The sequence below is a fragment of the Oncorhynchus nerka genome, linkage group LG10 (genome assembly GCF_034236695.1).
Source record: "Oncorhynchus nerka isolate Pitt River linkage group LG10, Oner_Uvic_2.0, whole genome shotgun sequence".
In the NCBI taxonomy this organism is placed as follows: domain Eukaryota; kingdom Metazoa; phylum Chordata; class Actinopteri; order Salmoniformes; family Salmonidae; genus Oncorhynchus; species Oncorhynchus nerka.
The window spans coordinates 61,320,750-61,338,360 of record NC_088405.1 but is presented as its reverse complement, the minus strand read 5'-3'; the positions used below and the strand labels follow the sequence as shown (position 1 = coordinate 61,338,360).

General features: G+C 41.6%; 1 protein-coding gene across 1 annotated transcript; it reads right to left on the bottom strand.

The window, feature by feature from the left end:
* Positions 1-7,916: 7,916 nt before the first annotated feature.
* LOC115135745 (tumor necrosis factor receptor superfamily member 27-like) lies at positions 7,917-16,207 on the bottom strand. Its single transcript, XM_029670798.2, has 9 exons — positions 16,048-16,207; positions 15,388-15,484; positions 12,514-12,692; positions 12,248-12,336; positions 11,725-11,889; positions 11,419-11,520; positions 9,786-10,348; positions 9,351-9,399; positions 7,917-8,644 (listed from the first exon to the last, which is right to left on the bottom strand). The coding sequence occupies exons 2-9, from the start codon at positions 15,469-15,471 to the stop codon at positions 8,334-8,336; spliced, it is 1,542 nt and encodes a 513-aa protein (XP_029526658.1). The 5' UTR covers positions 15,472-15,484; positions 16,048-16,207; the 3' UTR covers positions 7,917-8,333.
* Between the last annotated feature and the right edge of the window lie 1,404 nt (positions 16,208-17,611).

Sequence of the window (17,611 nt, the reverse complement as noted above, 5' to 3'; positions counted from 1 at the left end):
TGTAGGGATTACAATGTGTTTTTGGAACACTTCACGTGATAATATTTCACATGTGGATTTTGTGATCACAAACTTTCCCATGTAAATTCAAATTTTCACATGAATATTTTTCATGAGATTTCACAGGTGATGCCCTGTAAACAAAAATTTGACATTAGGATACACACTGTTTTTTCAACTTGCATATTGGATACACATTGTGTATGCTCATTTATACAGTAATTATTATTCAGCATGTCCTCACCTACCAAAATCAACTATTGTGTACTTTAGCAGGGCTTCCCTTCCTCCTGGGATTTGAACTCACAACGGCATTCCTATCTTCCTGCTTCGCCATGTCTTTTTCGATGACTGATTTCACGTGTATTCCTACACTATGGACTTCAAAGTAGATTTCAGCTTTGTTAAAAACACACTCAAAACAAACTATTATATCATACTGATTCAGAAGTACCGTTAAACCAAAATAATAGGCCCAATCAACATTAGGCAACTATATACCGAAAACCATAACATTTCTGAAATAACTAAATGATATCCATGAGAGAATAATCATAATAACTGAAATAAATCAAAATAACAGTCAGTATCTGGTGTGGCCACCAGCTGCGTTAAGTACTGCAGTGCATCTCCTCCTCATGGACTGCACCAGATTTGCCAGTTCTTGCTGTGAGATAATACCCCACTCTTCCACCAAGGCACCTGCTAGTTCATTTCTGGGGGGAATGGCCCTAGCCCTCACCCTCCGATCCAACAGGTCCCAGACGTCCTCAAAGGTCATTGAGTTCCCAGATCTTCGCTGGCCATGACATTCCTGTCTTGCAGGAAAATTAGCAGTAGGTTGGTGGCATTGTCATGCTGGAGGGTCATGTCAGGATGAGCCTGCAGGAAGGATACCACATGAGGGAGGAGGATGTCTTCCCTGTAATGCACAGCGTTGCAATTGCCTGCAATGAGAACTAGCTCAGTCCAATAATGCTGTGACACACCGCCCCAGACCATGACGGACCCTCCACTTCCAAATCTATCCCGCTCCAGAGTACAGGCCTCGGTGTAACGCTCATTCGTTTGACGATAAACGCGATTTCGACCATCACCCCTGGTGAGACAAAACCACGACTCGACAGTGAAGAGCACTTTTTGCCAGTCCTGTCTGGTCCAGTGACGGTATGTTTGTGCCCATAGGCGATGTTGTTGACGGTGATGTCTGGTGAGGGCCTGCCTTACAACAGGCCTACAAGCCCTCAGTCCAGCCTCTCTCAGCCTATTGCGGACAGTCAGAGCACTGATGGAAGGATTGTGCGTTCCTGGTGTAACTCGGGCAGTTGTTATTGCCATCCTGTACCTGTCCCGCAGGTGTGATGTTCGGATGTACCGATCCTGTGCAGGTGTTGTTACACGTGTTCTGCCACTGCGAGGACGATCAGCTGTCTGTCCTGTCTCCCTGTAGTGCTGTCTTAGGCGTCTCACAGTACGGACATTGCAATTTATTGCCCTGGCCACATCTGCAGTCCTCATGCCTCCTTGCAGCATGCCTAAGGCACGTTCACGCAGATGAGCAGATTTATTTTGGTGTTTTTCAGAGTCAGTAGAAAGGCCTCTTTAGAGGCCTAAGTTTTCATAACGGTGACCTTAATTGCCTACCGTCTGTAAGCTGTTACTGACTTAACGATTGTTCAATAAGTACACGTTCATTAATTGTTTATGGGTCATTAAACAAGCATGGGAAACAGTGTTTAAACTCTTTACAATGAAGATCTGTGAAGTTATTTGGATTTTTACGAATTGTCTTTGAAAGACCGGGTCCTGAAAAAGGGAAGTTTATTTTTTGTTGAGTTTATGTTCACTAGGCACTAGTTAACATTTAATGTTTCACCGAGATGTAGCTGAACGAAGAAACTGACAATATTGAGCTGGCGGGATTTTCCATGCACCGGCAGAACAGAGAGGGGTGGGTGTGTGTCTTTTTGTCAATAACAGCTAGTGCGCAATGTCTAATATTAAAGAAGTCTCAAGGTATTGCTCGCCTGAGGTAGAGTACTTTATGATAAGCTATCGACCACACTATCTACCAAGAGAGTTCTCATCTATTATTCGTAGCCGTCTATTTACCACCACAAAGAGAAGCTGGCACTAAGACCGCTCTCAACCAACTCTATAAGGCCATAAGCAAAGAAGAAAATGTTCACCCAGAAGCGACGCTACTGGTGGCCGGGGATTTAATGCAGGCAAACTTAAATCAGTTTTACCAAATTTTTACCAGCATGTCACATGTGCAACCAGGGGAAAAAATAATAGACCACCTTTACTCCACACACAGAGATGCATACAAAGCTCTCCCCGGCCCCCCACTTGGCAAATCTGATCACAATTCTATCCTCCTGATTCCTGCTTACAAGCAAAAACTAAAGCAGGAAGTACCAGTGACTCGCTCAATACGGAAGTGTTCAGATGACGTGGATGCTACACTACAGGACTGTTTTTCTAGCACAGACTGGAATATGTTCCCGGGATTCATCCAATGGCATTGAGTAATACACCACCTCAGTCATCGGCTTCATCAATAAGTGCATCGACGACGTCATCCCCACAGTGACTTTACGTACATATCCCAACCAGAAGCCATGGATTACATGCAACATCCGCATTGAGCTAAAGGCTAGAGCTGCCGCTTTCAAGGAGCAGGAGACTAATCTGGACGCTTATAAGAAATCCCGCTATGCCCTCAGACGAACCATCAAACAAGCAAATTGTCAATACAGGATTAAGATTGAATCCTACTACACCGGCTCTGACGTTCGTCGGATGAGGCAGGGCTTGAAAACTATTACTGACTACAAAGGGAAACCCAGACGCGAGCTGCCCAGTGACGCGAGCCTACCAGACGATCTAAATGCATTTTATGCTCGCTTCGAGGAAAGCAACACTGAAGTATACACGAGAGCACCTGCTGTTCTGGATGACTGTGTGATATCGGTAGCCAATGTGAACAAAACCTTTAAACAGGTCAACATTCACAAAGCCACTGGGCCAGATAGATTACCAGGATGTGTACTCAAAGCATGTGCGGACCAACTGTCAAGTGTCTTCACTGACATTTTCAACCTCTCCCTGACCGAGTCTGTAATACCTACATGTTTCAAGCAGACCACCATAGTCCCTGTGCCCAAGGAACCGAAGGTAACCTGCCTAAATGATTACCGCCCTGTGGCACTCACGTCGGTAGCCATAAGGTGCTTTGAAAGGCTGGTCATGGCTAACATCAACAGCATCCTCCCAGACACCCTAGACCCACTCCAATTTGAATACTGCTCCAACAGATCCACAGATGACGCAATCAAAATCACACTCCACACCGCCCTTTCTCACCTGGACAAAAGGAACACCTATGTGAGAATGCAGTTCATCGACTACAGCCCAGCGTTCAACACCATAGTGCCCACGAAGCCCATCACTAAGCCAAGGACTCTGGGACTAAACACCTCCCTCTGCAACTGGATACTGGACTTCCTGACAAGCTGCCCACAGGTGGTAAGAGTAGAAAACAACACGTCGCCACACTGATCCTTAAGACTGGGGCCCCTCAGGGGTGTGTACTTAGTCCCCTCCTGTACTCCCTGTTCACCCACAACTGCATGGCCTAACAAGACGGCAGGGTAGCCTAGTGGGGCGGCAGGGTAGCCTAGTGGTTAGAGCGTTGGACTAGTAACCAGAAGGTTGCAAGTTCAAACCCCCAAGCTGACATGGTACAAATCTGTCGTTCTGCCCCTGAACAGGCAGTTAACCCACTGTTCCTAGGCCGTCATTGAAAATAAGAATTTGTTCTTAACTGACTTGCCTAGTTAAATAAAGGTTAAAAAAATAATAATAATAATAAAAAAGACTCAAACACCATCATTAAGTTTGCTGACGACACAACAGTGGTAGGTCTGATCACTGACAACGATGAGACGGCCTATAGGGAGGAGGTCAGAGAACTGGCAGTGTGGTGCCAGGACAACAACCTCTCCCTCAATGTGAGCAAGACAAAGGAGCTGATCGTGGACTACAGGAAAAGGCAGGCCGAACACACCCCCATTCTCATCAACAGGGCTGTAGTGGAGAGGGTCAAGAGTTTCAAGTTGGGCCTCCCGGGTGGCACAGTGGTTAAGGGTGCTATACTGCAGCGCCAGCTGTGCCACCAGAGACTCTGGGTTCGCGCCCAGGCTCTGTCGTAACCGGCCGCGACCGGGAGGTCCTTGAGGCGACACACAATTGGCCTAGCGTTGTCCGGGATAGGGAGGGTTTGGCCGGTAGGGATATCCTTGTCTCATCGCGCACCAGCGACTCCTGTGGCGGGCCGGGAGCAGTGCGCGCTAACCAAGGTTGCCAGGTGCACAGTGTTTCCTCCGACCCATTGGTGCGGCTGGCTTCCAGGTTGGATGCGCGCTGTGTTAAGAAGCAGTGCGGCTTGGTTGGGTTGTGTATCGGAGGACGCATGACTTTCAACCTTTGTCTCTCCCGAGCCCGTACGGGCGTTATAGCTATGAGACAAGATAATAGCTACTAACAATTTCATACCATGAAATTGGGGAGAAAAAGGGGTAAAACAAATATTTTTTAAGAGTTTCAAGTTCCTTGGTGTCCACATCACCAATCATCATGGTCCAAACATACCAAGACAGTCGTGAAGAGGGCACAACAAAACCTTTTCCCCTTCAGGAGACTGAAAAGATTTGGCATGGGCCCCCAGATCCTCAAAAGGTTCTACAGCTGCACCATAGAGAGCATCCTGCCCGGTTGCATGGTATAGCAACTGCTCGGCATCTGACCATAAGGCCCTCCAAGCTTCCTGCCATCCAGGACCTACATAATAGGTGGTGTCAGAGGAAAGCCCAGAAAATTGTCGGAGACTCCAGACACTCAAGTTATAGACTGTTTTCTCTGCTACCGCATGGAAAATCTAGTACCAAAAGGCTCCTCAACAGCTTCTACCCCCAAGCCATTAGACTGCTGAATAATTCATAAATATCACCACCGGACAATTTACATTGACACCCCCCCCCACCCCTGTACACTGGTGCTACTCGCTGTTTGTTTGTTACCTATGCATAGTTACTTCGCCCCCACCTACATGTACAGACTACGACAACTAGCCTGTACCCCTGCACATTGACTCTGTACCAGTGCCCCCTGTATATAGCCTTGTTATTGTTACTTTTTATTATTGCTTTTTATTTTAGCCAACTTGGTAAATATTTTCTTCTTCTTGAACTGCACTGTTGGTTAAGGGCTTGTAAGTAAACATTTCACATTAAAGTCGACACTTGTATTCGGCGCATGTGACAAAGAAAGTTTGATTTGATTCATCAATTTTGAGAAGTTTGATCAAGTGATAGTTAACTGCATTGTTAAAAAAGACAATCATATCAAAAGTGCAATGAACATTGCATTTTGAAAAGCAGCTACTATGTATCCAAATTGAAAGTGTTGTTTGGTGCAGTGAACAAGTGACTTTGTGAATTTGTTTGTTCACGCTTAGAAAAAAGGGTTCTTCGGCTGTCCCCATAGGAACACCAGGTTCTACCTGGAACTAAATGGGTTTGACATGGAACCAGAAAGGGTTCTTCAAAGGGACATCCGAATAACCATTTTACCTCCGAATAACCCTAGATAGAAAAAAGTGCTAAGTGTTGTACTCAATTGAAAATGTGCTTAGAGTTTTGAAACATGAGACATATTGATGACTTTTGTGCTTAGATTTGTGAAAATGTACCACATACATGGCACCAAATTGACTGAGAAAAAAACCTGTATCTTTTCACCTCACATGTCAATTGTCGATAATTGTCTGTGGTTCATTCTTTTTAACATCATCACAAACCACATGTCTCGATGTACTCAATTACTACATTGTAGGCGTACATTGTTTTTCTGATTGGTGATGAAAGGTCTAGGCCTACATGCACAAACCTACCTGACCAGCCTATGTAGGCTACAATACAGTAATAGCGTACATTTTATGAAGTGGTTTGTAATGATGGTAAAAGGAATGAATCCTGACAAAAAAAGTGCTTATTTCCCATGTTACTTGATCAAGAAAAATATTTTCTTTGATGTGGATAGTAATTACTATTTGGATAGTTATCAAGTGAATGCAAAGAATCTGATTTTATGGATTTTTTAGGGGGCAGAATGTGAATGTATTTGCAGTTTTGAGGGTATCATATAGTTTTGCTGATAGTATTTGCTGTTTTGAAAAGGCAACTATATTTTGAAAATGGATTTACTGTTTGCATTACACTGTTTAAAACATATACATTGTTCGAATAAATGTTTTCAAGCAGCTGAGATAAACTTATCTTACTCATGCCACCTGGTGCATAATATTGTGAACTACCACACATTTGAATTGATCATATTTTCACCATGGTTGGGACATTAAGTCCTACTCCAGTCTCCTTTCACTTCATTTATTTACTTAACAAAAGGCACATCTCAATAGATGGTGTAGGTATGACATGACACAAGTGTGGGGGGTGGACCTTTGCTCTTTTGTCCTCTTTTGTTCCCGCAAGTAAGGGCCAAGGTCCATTTATTTTGATTTAACTAGGCAAGCCAGTTAAGAACAAATTCTCATTTACAATGACAGCCTACCCCAGCCAAACCCTAACCCAGACAATAATGGGCCAATTGTGCACCGCCCTATGGGACTCTCAATCACAGCCGGTTGTGATACAGCCTGGAATCAAATCAGGGTCTGCAGTGACACCTCTAGCCCTGAGATGCAGTGCCTTAGACCACTGCGCCACTGGAGAGCCAATGACATTTGACCAACTCTTTTAATGGCACTATCCTTGAAATGTGCAGTTGTCTAAAAAACACAATTTTGCTTCCATTTTTTACCCTTAAATGTGTGTACATTACTGTATTTATACTTGAGATATTGGTTTTCAACAGCAAAAGGTTTCAACTCCAAAAATAGCTGGAGTGTGTTTTTCGAACCTCTTGGCGTAACGGTTAATGTGTTAGCTTGACAGTCAGTGGAACCCCCCCCCCCCCCCCCCCAAAAAAAGCTTGGGGCACATTCTCCCAAAAGAGTAGTGACCTTAAAGCAACCTCCTCAAGAGGTTCGGACCTCTTGGTGTAATGGTTAAGGTGTTGTCTTGACAGTTGGGTTAGCGCCAAAATTTGCTACAATATTATGAGTTAAAGAGACAGAATCATTTGAATATTTTCATTGGAGCACCAACTAGAAATGTCATATTACAAATTAAGACAGCCTTATTTTTATCATATAGCATGTTTCTCAATCTCAAATGAGATGGTCTTACTTGGACTGTAACAAAAAACACAAGATACTGAATATAAGCTATTGATATTAGCATGGTAAACAAATAATAATTTTGGTTGCAAATACAAATTGGTTGTCTCATTGACGTGTCTGAAAACATGATATTTAATGTAATGCAAATGGAGAACATCAGAGAGCTGCATCAGCTTGTTTATGACCATAATATTTGACCAGACAGGAAATGCATAGTAACTATGTCATAAACATAATTTCAATTTAAAATAAATCAATAAAATAAATCAATATCTTGTCTCCTTCCGATCAATTTCTTGTAATTTGTATGCTATACTTGTTTTGAAAGTAAATGAACATTGCTGGGAAAAAAACAATGTTTCATTTCATAACAAAAATATTTGATATTGTTACACAATGTAGATACCTTGCTAAAATGAAGCTTAGTAGAAATGTCAGTAGTGTGGCATTAGTCCTGCTTTTCAATTTTGCCTTGCAGAAATACAGTAACTGGCCCTGTTTTTTGTTGTAATATGTCTATGACCATATTCTTTATTATGTACAGTAAATGTGATTACTTACTGAAATCATCTGCTCCTGACAAACTACATCATAACAAAATAACCATGAATCTGAATGTCATTTTTATTTTGTTTATAAAAGTCCAAGACATGTATAAAAAGTAACACTAATATAACTTGATTCATTCAGTAGACAAATTAACACTATTTGTACAGTACTTACGCATTTAAAATGTATCTTCTGACAAACTTTTCAAATATGAATGCATCATTTTCCTGCATAGCATTTGCTGCATGACAAAATAATTGTAACATACAGTGGCTTATATCACATTAACATTCACATACACTACATGTGAAACCAGGTAAAAAATCAAATATAATCCATTCAGAATTAAAAACAAATATTTACACATACCCACCCGAGAGTTTGAGCAATTTCGTTGTTCCAGGTAGGTTCTAGTTCAGTAGTACGCATGCTGATTATGTCAGCCCTCTGGGCTGTATTGGCAGAAGCGTTGTTAGTATTAACAGTAAAATGTGCATCCTGTGACCTGGCTCTGAGTCTGGCTCTGCATGGCATATTCACACAGCAGGAGCAGAGTGTCGAGCCGCTCCAGCAGGTAGAACGTGTGGAGCAGGTCAGGTACTGTTAGCAGAGTGCAGGAGGAAAGGTACCGAAAGACGTGATCAAACCCGCACAGGCCTTTGAGCAACTCGTGAGGTACGCCCATCTTCAGCGCCACCTGCTGGTAGTTCTGTACTCCTGGGAATGTTGGGTCCAGCTTCAAAGCCAGAGTATCCACCAAGGCCTGTGGCAGCCTGCCTAGATGGACACCTGGCCAGAAGATACAATGGGGAAATTATGACTATGACACAGTACAGATCCCACTGCCTACAACTGTTTAACCTCCCACCAGAGGTGAACTAATTCTGTTATGCCGTTTCTACATTCAAGATTTGAGAATGTCTCGTGGACAGTGACAGTGTGCAAATGTATTCTACTATTCTAACTTGCAACAGTAGTTGAGACTCCGAATGAGTTCCAAAATAATTAATTAAAATGTATCTGAGAGCCTTCAAAAGGGGTCAATTGCCCATCCCTGCTGTAAAGGGAAAAATGTTATCTTCTTGAAAACCTTGCCAGTGGTGCCAAGTATGCAGTCTCTTTGTACAATGATTGTCTATTTTTAAATGTGGCCTGTAGAACAGTAAGACGATGTATATTCGACTATACCTCTTGGCCAAGACAAAGAAACATTTTTTTTTTAAACTAGCAAGACTTAATGAAAAACAACTTTTAAAAACTACTCCTGTTAGAAATGGCTACATTAACTTTAAAATCCGGAACCATCCAGAACAAAATTGTGGTTCTGTGAATATGTATCTCTACTAAATCCCTAGCCACAACAACAACAGAACTTCACCTAATACAAATATGTGTATTGTGGTCTTTTGACAATCCCCAATGTTTCATTTTGTTTCTGTTGGATGTGCTCCAGCATTAAAATAGGCTTTAGATAGTCAACTGAAGAATAACCCACCTTGCATGATTCGGATACACTTCTTCAGCAGGCTCAGTGTTTCTTCCATCTACAAATAGAAATATTATGAATACATTGTTGCTTTGTTCAGGGAAACATCCTCTACTAAATGAGTGAAGCTGTAAACTTAATTTGGCACATCTAGCTAATTATGTGTGAAATGACAAGTGTGAAAAATATCTTTAAAGGCATCCAGTATCTTGCCTATACTAAGAGGATATCACAACTCATATTTTATGAGATCTGTGTGCGTGTGCGTGCCATACCTTAAAGAGTCAAATTAAAGCTGACATTTGCTTTTAACATTTGCTGTATGAGCATAAAAGACAGCTAGGTCTAGTGACTGGTTACTCCAACTCTCTACTGCTGAATAAAAGATCCTCTGTGTGAGAGGAACAGATGAGACACAGCCTTGTCTTTCCTACGGGTAATTACCGCATTACTGCTGTAGCAGGGTTGATGATGACTGCTCCAACAGCTGTCAGTTTGCTCCTCTGGGCAGGCAGACGGACTCCTCAGTTGTCTTCCTCCTGACCCGTCTCCAGAAGGGCCATCCTTAATCTCGGATATCGCAGTAATCCCCAGGCTCACAGAGCTACAATCTGGGTCTGTGGCACTGTGGAGGGCTGCAGTGCTGTGGAAGTCTAGCTCAGTGCACTCCACTGGTACATGCTGATAGGGAGGGCTATCGTGCAGGGGCAGGAAAAAGGACCCTGCCTCAGACTCCCCACTGTTTACTGGACCCACAGGGGTCTCCATTGTAAGTGAGACATCACTGCTGATTGAGGAGGGCTCAGCGGATATCTGAGAGACAAACCCAGAGGAGCAGTTACTGCAGGTGGAGTTACGCACCAGGGGCTGGGTCTCCAGCAGGTTGATTTGGTCCTGAGTTTTAAGGTCAGGGTTTAGTAGAATGAACCCCAGAGGGACAGTCATGTCCACATTGGACTGCAGTCTGGCCAACATGTCTGCAGTGGTGGTAGAGTTATCACATGCACCTGTAAGAAGACACGTCATCAGATGGTTACATTAGTATCATCACAAACCCCTAATGAACCATGCATTTGCAAATTTATTATAATATGAGTCAATTAGGGAATGTTTAACCCGTTGCGCTAGTGGAAATTGGCCTATTTGGATGAAATAATATGCCATTTAGCAGACGGTTTTATCCAAAGTGACTTAGTCATGCGTGCATACATTTTACATATGGGTGGTCCCCAGAATCAGTGGTGTAAAGTACTTAAGTAAAAAGAACCATGTTTTTTTAGGTATTTGTGTTTTACTTTACTAATTGGGTACTTTATCCACCACTGCCAGAATCAAACCCACTACCTTGGCATTACAAGCACCATGCTCTACCAACTGAGCTACAAGGGACCCATAGAGGCAAATTGAAATGATTTGAACAGAAGAACCCACACAGCGCTGTGAAGCGGAGAACCTGAGCGCGGACGTCATGTATAGCATGTTACTGTACAGCCACTGCATTCCAATTTAGGCGCTTATCAATGACAAAATCTGCCATATTCAACACTGTGAGTGGAAAGGGTTAAAGCCCTTATTCATCATGTGTTATGTCTGTTGTAGTAATTTATACACTATATACACAAAATATTAAGAACATCTGCTCTTTCCATGACATACAGTAGACTGACCAGGTGAAAGCTATGATCCCTTATTGATGTCACTTGTTAAATCTACTTTAACCAATGTAGCTGAAGGGGAGGAGACAAGTTGAAGAAGGATTTTTAAGCCTTGAGACAATTGGAACATGGATTGTTTATGTGTGCCATTCAAAGGGCTCCTGGGCAAGACAAAATATTGAAGTGCGATTGAACGGGGTATGGTAGTAGGTGCCAGGCGCACCGGTTTTGGTCAAGAACTGCTACGCTGCTGGGTTTTGTCTGCTCAACAGTTTCCTGTGTGTATCACGAATGGTCCACTACCCAAAGGACATCCAGCCAAATTGACACAACTGAAGGTATTCCTAATGTTTGGTATACTCAGTGTAAATAATGTGCTGTTCAATACATAATGGTGGGTGCTGTTCTACTCTTATAGTTACCCAAGTCCTGGCTTTGCTGCTCCAGATTCAGCGTGACCACGTTCACTGGGGATGCTGCACACTCCATGTCACTCTGACTTGTGCTTTGAGGAGCCAGGCATCCTTTCAGAGAGAGAATATCATTCATGAGCTAGACGAGGCACAGTTTGAGGAGGATTACCTGTACCCTGCATGTTACTATAAAAGCGATTCTAACAAACACATTGACAGAACCCACATTATTGCAGTTTCATCAGTAGTTGTGTGAACATCTCATGCAACAAACACTTCATTAAAGGAGATATTTGTGTGCAGATCATGAGATACCTTTAAATATTTTCTTTAGTAAGGTGTGTCTGAAGTATATAAACAAGGCAGCGGAGAGGAAGATTGTCATGGTAACCAGGGCGAACGAAATGGTGGTGATGACAGCAGCATTTTGGGCTGGGCCTTCTGGGCTCCAGACTTTTCCCACATCAACTCTTCTGCTTCCTGCAAAATAGAAGGTTTGAGGTCGGTGCTGCCTAAGGCCGAGCACATGCTTACACACACAGCATTTATTTGATGTTTTACAATTCTGACTTTGATCCATTGGCAAATAATGACAGTAATACTATTCTATTAATAGAATATTACAACAGTGTTGTAATTCTTGAATATCTCATAACCCAAACAATGCATTCTCTAAGGCAACAAATCTCAAAATAAAAACATGGGTAAATATGTTTCCAGTACATGGAGGAAATGTTCAAATATAACAGTAGGCTAGACAACTGACTCATACAATAATGAGCGGTTCTGAAGTGTTTTTGTCTTTCTCAGTCCTGGGCCAAGCTTTTCTGAGACTTACGGCTGCACTGCTGCTCAGTGGTGGAGGAGGGACCACACGGCATGCACTCCAATTCCTGCAAGCCATCCATCCGTGTCTTACTGTAGAATCTGCAATTAGATCAAATTAAAGCAGGAAAAAAAGTTGGAAATAGTTGTATTTCAAGTAAGCAAGTCCACATGTTCTGGATGGAGAGCTTTTATGACTTAAAAGCACAGCTACGTCTTAAGTAAAGATCTGTAGATACTATACGTAAGAATGCAATTAGATAATGTACAGGTACAAACCCTGGCAAGCACTCCCCACAGATAGCATTGCTCTTAGAGGTGCACAGTGACTTCTGGTGCCTGTTTATGCGTTTACACGACTGACAGAATTTGCAGTTGTGGTAACCCCAGCCCTCTTTATAAGTCTTGACACTACAGGGGATGCAAGAAGCCGACCATCCACTTCCATAACCACAGTCCTGGCGGGAAATAAGAATCAAAATATACAGTGCACATTAGACCTGTTTACAGCTAAGAATTTCACTGAAGTAAATTTGTTAATAAGACAGTTGCAAAACAGAAATATAAATTAATATGATGATTAGAGGTCTAGATTACAAAGTACATGACAGTTTCCCCTTCCAATGACCACACGGGGTTATTTTAGGTCATGGGTAAACCTCCATTGGCAAGATCTTCCCAGCTAGCAAATTTGGTTCCTTGGAAGTTGTGGGAACGTATGTTTTCAGTTTCACATTGGTTGAGGTAAAATTAAATGTTTTTAAACGCCCTGAGAACAGAAGTGAACATGTAGCCTGTTCTGGGAAAGTTTATTTTGAAGTTTTGAGAGTGTTTTACTATGGTTCCTTGAACATTTTATTAATGCTCTGAGAACAGAAATTCTAGGTTATTTTGAGTTAAAAAAATAAAAAATCCTTAACTTTCACTAAATGTTTCAATAAAACTTTTAATAACACTGCTATCTTATTTTGGGTACACTTTTTAAAATTGTAAGCACAGATGGGACACATGCAAATGTATTTCTTTAGGCATTAATCATGCAAATACATTTATTTTTTATTATGACAAGGCATCAGTGAGATTCAAACCTATAATCTTCTGTTCTCTATCCATGGAATTAGTCTTAAGCAACACCAGGATGGAGATAGCAAGCCATGTTTTTTTTACCCTTACAAAGCTGTTCATTTGAGTCTATTCAAACAGACCCCATTTCTGAGGAAACAAGAACTCATTAAGATCAGGTGTGGCCAATTTGTGGGCGCGGCCAACACACCTTCACAATCTTAAAATAGAGGATAGAGAGGGTTTTGTTGATGCTGAGATCGGAATGTAAATGTTTTTAAATAACGTTCTTAGAATGTTCTCTAAACAGTCTGTAATACCTACATGTTTCAAGCAGACCACCATAGTCCCTGTGCCCAATAACACCAAGGTAAACTGTCTAAATTACTATTGCCCTGTAGCACTCACATCTGTAGCCATGAAATGCTTTGAAAGGCTGGTCATGGCTAACATTAACACTATCATCCCAGACATACTAGACCCACTCCAATTCGCATACCGCCCCAACAGATGCACAAATGACGTAACCTCTATTACACTCCAAACTACCCTTTCCCACCTGGACAAAAGGAACACCTACGTGAGAATGCTGTTCATTGACTAGAGCTCAGCGTTCAACGCCATAGCGCCCTCAAAGCTCATCAATATACTAAGGACCCTGGGACTAAACACCTCCCTCTGCAACTAGATCCTGGTCTTCCAGAAGGGCCACCCCCAGGTGGGGAGGGTAGGCAACAATACCTCTGCCACGCTGATCCTCAACACAGGGGCCCCTCAGTGTTGTGTGCTTAGTCCCCTCCTGTACTCTCTGTTCACCCACGACTGTGTGACCGCGCATGACTCCAACACCATCAATAAGTTTGCCGACGACACAACGGTGGTAGGCTTTATCACCTACGATGATCAGACAGCCTATAGGAAGGAGGTCAGACACACACTGCCAGGACAAAAACTTCTCCCTCAACGTCACCAAGACAAAGGAGCTAATCGCGGACTACAGAAAACGGAGGGCTGTGCACGCCCTAATTCACATCAACAGGGCTGAAGTGTAGCAGGTAGAGCGCTTCAAGTTCCTCGGTGTCTACATCACTAAGGATCTATCATGGTCCAAACACAACAACATAGCCACGAAGAAGGCACGACAACGCCTCTTCCCCCTCAGGAGGCTGAAAAGATTACTCCTTGTATATAGCCTCATTATTGTTTTTTTTATTGTGTTACTGTTTTTTGTATTATTATTTTTGCTAATCTTTTATTTCTTTTTAACTCTGCATTGTTGAGAAAGGGCTCGTAAGTAAGCATTTCGCGGTAAAGTCTACACCTGTTGTATTCGGTGCATGTGACAAATAAAATACAATTTGAACATTGCTAAACTTTTTCTTGTGGTTTTTAATAGAACGTTTTCCCTAACGTTCTTGAAACAATTTGAGAACGTGACTTTAAATGGAACCGTGCAGAAATCTGTAAGAAATGTTACGCTAAAGTACTGCAATTCCCACAGAAGAACATTGTTTCGTAACTTTCTCTGAACTATGAGAACATTCCCAATGTCAAACCTGTTGGAGAACGTTCCTAGAAAATTTTAGGAAACGTTCTGTTAAAGTAATGAAATACCAAGTAAATCTAGTTTTGTTGTCAAATTTCTTAATGTGCTGAGAATGTTCCAAAGCCAAGCAACTATCCTACACCATTTCCAGAAAGTTGTGGGAAGGTTGTATACAAAAAAAAAACATAGGAGAACCACTCTCTCACCAAGCTCTAAGAAACATATGGTTCTCAGAACGTTATCGTGTAGCTGGGTTAGCAGGCCTGCCAAGTGGACTTGTAAACTTGGAACAAAGTTCTCTCTGCCAGTGGGATTCTTTTAGAGTGAGAGATTGCCACAGACAAACCAAACTCTTTGTGGTTTCATAGTAACGTTAATTACAAATCCCAGTTCTGCAGTAATTTCTGTGGGTGCTCAGATGGCTACAGTGGAAAGGAGATGAATAAGTGTCTGTGTAGCCAGCACCAGGCCTATCTACATTTTGACCTTTGTAAAAATCCAGTAATTTCTATTTCAATATTCCTGTATAGTTTTATAATACCCACCTCTGAGAGCTCTTGTCCTGGTCCACATTGCAGACAAGGGTGGCAGTCCCCACTCAAGTAGTACTGGGTTTCAGAACAATCCATGACAGCAATGTAACTAAAATAAAAAAATATGTATAATAGTTTATAGCTCAGTAATTAGCCCATTTTTTTATCTTTATAATGAAGTGATTAAAATGGAAACAAAATGCATAGAGTGCTGTTTCTTAGCCACTGCATTGAATATTGAATCAAATATATTGCTTGATGTCACTAAAGAACACAAAGCATGTAGACAACAAAACACAACAAGATGATATACTGTGACAGGCAGAGGATTTCTAAATCTTAAATCAGATAGAGATGATGGATGGAGCCTATGTGTTGTGTTGAGGGGTAAAAACCGAAATAATAATATTGAGGAAAAATACATGCAGAGGTTGTAGCATAACTTGTCCTCTACTTTAACTTACAACACTGCTACTAATATTGAAGAAGAATTACTAAACTGTTTTATGAAATACCACAAAGCAACAAAAAAAAACACTACGGTTGGACAACTCATACATTAGCAACTGGAAAGATGATTCATGACCAGCAGTGCGCACCGCATTACGAGCCAATAATCATTTCCCACCCTGAGTATCACATCAAATGACTCAAAGTAAAAAAATGTTTTACCTCGATCCATTAAGGTTGGCGAAGATACTTAAGGGCACCTTTTTCTATCGTTTTCACGAGTCTATACTTGTGCACGCTATCGATAGTCTATGCAGTGCCACTTCATCCGATCTGGACATGCCCTGACATGCCTCACGGGCTGCGCGTCTGGTGGCCAAAACCAGCATCAGTGCGCACTAATTAGGTAACTTCTGAAATTGTGCTTGCAATTATCGGATAGGGAATATGGCCCAGTACTTTTGTTATAGTGGTCCTGGATATTGGCTAATTACAGAGAATAAACACATGGTAGTAGACTGATTGTTTGTCTGCCTACAGTAGCCTATCTTTCTGTGTAGCCTGCATGTCTATGCCTGCCTGTTATGCCTGTCTGTGTAATAGCAATGTAATAAACTGCAATCTAGTAGGCCTATACTAATATGTGTAATAGATATGGATTGTGTAGGCTAGTAGTTTAATAGGCTGTTTCTGTGTAATCACTTATTTTACGCCTGCTACTTTAGTTTACGGTGATTTTAAATAATCAAAAATAATTCAATTAAATTGTTTTTTGTGACAACAATTAATACATTTCCATTTTTATCTCTATTCGAAAATTATGGCCATTTTAAAAATTTGATTTAGATCTTGTTGACACAGTATGAAATCTAAACCTACACTTTTTAAGATGTACTTTTCAGTAGGATCAAAACTGTTGTGACATAATACCCTTTCCTCATACATTTACAACAAAACACACCAGCATGTAGGCCAATTTGGGACAAAGTGTTTTACCTTCATCCAGAGTAGCCTAAACCTCTGTCAATGTTTGATACTTCTCTCAGTAGTGTACTTTCAATGTGTGCCACCTCCATTGTTTACTACTACATTCTTCCATGCTGTGCCAGGCTGACCTGATTACTGCTTGTAACATATTATCTTTTTCCAAGCAAAGCACTGTTCAGTCTACATACTTATCATCACAAAGGACAGGGAGTAATCAAACATTAGAGTGTGGGTTGATTCGTATTACATCGGCTTTCACACAGTTTTCATAAATCCCTCAAACTAACCTTTGGGCTACAGAGAATACATCAATATCCTCCTATTGTAAGAGGAAATCAAAATGCTCAATCCTCTCATTTTACCTGTAGACTAAATCCTTTATTTTAAAGGTGACAGAAAATGTTGAAGTGACTCATATCACATACTGTAGCCCAGTTGATGTTTATCAATTGTGTAGGGCGTTGTGGAGAGGAGCAGAGCAGGTCAGAGTGGTAATGGAGGTGAACTGTGTTGGTGTAATGAGTAATCTTTACCTTAGACCTGAAGACTCCTGTAATCTCCTTAGAGCAGCAACTAGACAGAGCAGTCGGCTAACACAACATTATGTAAGTCAAGTAGATAACCTTTAAATATCGGGTCAGTTACATCACAGCTGCTATAGGGTTTGGGTTCAATAGACATGACAAAATGTTTGTATGAAAAGCCTACAAATTCCATTGTTTGACATGGATGACATAGACATGTCTGATTGTTGAATATGCCTTGCGTAAATCTTGAGTTGTTAGACATATCTTTTCAA

What these genes read in the sequence shown, in the direction of transcription:
- LOC115135745 (XM_029670798.2), bottom strand. Translation starts at nt 15,471, where the DNA reads ATGGATTGTTCTGAAACCCAGTACTACTTGAGTGGGGACTGCCACCCT. An exon ending in ACTAAAGAAAATATTTAAAG is followed by an intron (nt 11,521 to 11,724) that starts GTATCTCATGAT and finishes TCTCTCTGAAAG; the next exon opens with GATGCCTGGCTCCTCAAAGC. An exon ending in GCAGCAAAGCCAGGACTTGG is followed by an intron (nt 10,349 to 11,418) that starts GTAACTATAAGA and finishes GTCTTCTTACAG; the next exon opens with GTGCATGTGATAACTCTACC.